The sequence below is a fragment of the Sinocyclocheilus anshuiensis genome, unplaced genomic scaffold (genome assembly GCF_001515605.1).
Source record: "Sinocyclocheilus anshuiensis isolate Anshui unplaced genomic scaffold, SAMN03320099.WGS_v1.1 scaffold85, whole genome shotgun sequence".
In the NCBI taxonomy this organism is placed as follows: Eukaryota; Metazoa; Chordata; class Actinopteri; order Cypriniformes; family Cyprinidae; genus Sinocyclocheilus; species Sinocyclocheilus anshuiensis.
This window is the reverse complement of record NW_015536800.1, coordinates 4145737-4148351: the sequence shown is the minus strand read 5'-3', so window position 1 is coordinate 4148351 and position 2615 is coordinate 4145737. Positions and strand designations below refer to the sequence as shown.

Sequence of the window (2615 nt, the reverse complement as noted above, 5' to 3'; positions counted from 1 at the left end):
ATATTTCCAAACGTTTGAGCAGTAGTGTATAGTATTAGAAGTAAATTAATCAATTAGAAGTAGACTTCATCAGGAAGTAGTGTTGTGTTTTAAGAGCTGCATAAAGCCTGTACTGCATTTAAAATCATATTTGTCTGTTCTTATCAAATAGATCTTAAACCTGACCCAGGCTTTGAAAGATGGGAAGAGCCCCATACAGTTAGTGCAGATGCCTCGTGTGGTGGTGGAGAGGAGCCGTGGAGGAGGCCAGGGTCGTGTGGTCCAACTGGGCAATGCATTTACGCAGACCTTTCACTGCAAGAGACCCTTTTTCACATCCTGGTAAAAGAGCCACACAGAGAGGACGAAGATAAAAATGGACGAGGGTCCTATACGAGAGACACTGGATGAGGAACTTTCTGAAAAAGATTTCCTAGGTGAATGTAGCAAAGGGAGAGACTTAAAAAAAATACTAGGAGGTCTGATGCAGAGGATCCAAGGCCTTTTATTTTCCTGAGCCTTTTCAAAGAATGCTCCTTTTCAGCTTGCTATGGCTGTCAAGTTGGAATGTCAAAAGGGAATCGTTCATTGAAGATGATGTTTTGTGGCGACAGCCTTTCTCAACTGCCAATTATTTTATAAGTATAACTATAGATATTATAAATGAAGAATGATGCATAGACCTTAATTTAAACTTGAAAAATGCTTGAATGTAACTTGCAAGTTTACATTTTACACTTATCCTGAGGACATTTCAACACCAAGAAATACTGGTGACCGTGGTATTTAATACGATGAATGTATTCGCTGATTATGTAACAGGATGCTGGCAACAGTATATATACATTGTTAAAGTTGGGTGCTTTGTAACCCCTAGAAAAAGAATAATTACAAAAGGTTTTTTCTCTCACACAATCCTGTGTATGCATCTTGGACTTTGTATTTCAGCTGAGCAATTGTTAATGTAGAGCTGTATATTTAAAATGAAGTGAAAAAATAAAAAATAAAGCTTTGAAATTGGTTAAAAAAATAGACTTAGTGTTTATATATTATATTCAACTTTTTTTTTTTTTTTTTTGTCCAATGTAAAATGGATCCTGGACTTTTGAGGCTAGTCTGGAACCAGTTTTAATTGCCTAGAGCTGCCATTTCTGTTGTGACGAGTCTCAAAGAATCAAATTTATTTACAACAAACAAATTACAAAATGTATTAAGTTATAACTTAATTATTCTGTCACTGGAGAGCGCAAAAATCGTCAGAACACACGACGCGTGTTTTGGAGCATCCATCTTTGAGGTACTTGTTTTTGGGTCTGTCATTGTGTTGCCACCATGTCTGCACTTTTAGTAATAACACTGAGCACGTTCCTCATGCCTATGCAAAAAGTGAATTTAAAATTTTCAGTGTTTTTGTACTAAACGTGGTTGTACCTGACTGTTAAAAAACGACAACAACAAAAGTCTTGTCCTAGAACAAATCACAAAGTACTGATGTGAACTACGCGGAGTATTTGCTTCTACTGTGTGTTTGTGTTTACAAGCTGCATGTTCTCAAAATGATCAATAGGAGGCAGTGTTCACTCACAAACGAGCACTACTTACTCACGGCCTGAGAAGAATACCAATGAGCACATCCTGGATGAAGTTTTTCCACTGGTTTATCTCCAATGTCAAAACAAGCCTGAGAAGTTGATTAATCACCCATTGCCGCTAGACTGAGAGAAACAAGTACGTAATTTGCCGTTCAGCCATGTTCTTTTAAACACCGAAATAATGTTTTGATGTCTATCCGAATTGCATATTAGGTTATTTGTGTGTATGAATAGACTAAAATTGCTTAGTATAATTTACTCACACACGCGGAAGTGATGGGATGTAAGGTAGGCCTACTTCTGACTACCAGGTTTTTTACAATTCCCTTTAAGTATATAATCCTTCCATACAGAAAAAAATATAATAAAAAAATAATTAAAAAAGACCATCATATGCACAACATTATAACGGTATTGACCGCTTTATATCCAAATGATTATGTAGAGACTGTGTATAAATAGTTGTTGATGTTATTTGAGGAATAACTTGTCTCCTGGCCAGTATTGACCTCGTTACTCAAAAAAATAAAAATGTAATTTATTACTGGTTACTAGTTACTCCTTTCAAAAGTAATATCACTTTACTTTTGACATTTTGGCAACAGTAATTAGTTACACTACTAGTTACATTACTTCTCTTTCACGCCCCCACATAAGTTGTAATTCCATATGTTCCCCATACAATTCTTTACAAACAATATATTTCTGCCTCATCATTTGACCAAAATCCACATTGGATCGCAGTCAGAAGTTATTACAAACAGTCAGTGGTGACTGATAGTGACTTTTAAGTAGTGCTGGGCGGTATGACCAAAAATTTATATCACGCTATTTTTCAAAATTATACCGGTTTCACGGTACATGACGGTATTTTTTTTTCATGCATGACCGGGTGTTAACCATATTTTCTACTGGTTGAGAGAGGAAATACTGCAGTATATTGACTTAGAATGCCCTATTTTACTGTCATGATGAGTGAATATTGTCAACAAATACCACACGAAATAGTGACTAAACACGACCCCTTTTAATACATGTTAACCA

General features: G+C 35.9%; 1 protein-coding gene across 1 annotated transcript in view; it reads left to right on the top strand.

Annotated features, from left to right (window-relative positions):
- Window positions 1–998, top strand: part of LOC107656613 (phosphatidylinositol 4-kinase type 2-beta-like) — a 12955-nt gene extending 11957 nt beyond the window's left edge. The window contains exon 11 of the mRNA XM_016444522.1: window positions 152–998. Coding sequence (XP_016300008.1) covers window positions 152–325 — 174 coding nt within the window. The 3' untranslated portion in view covers window positions 326–998. The remainder of the gene's footprint in view (window positions 1–151) is intronic.
- Window positions 999–2615: the final 1617 nt, after the last annotated feature.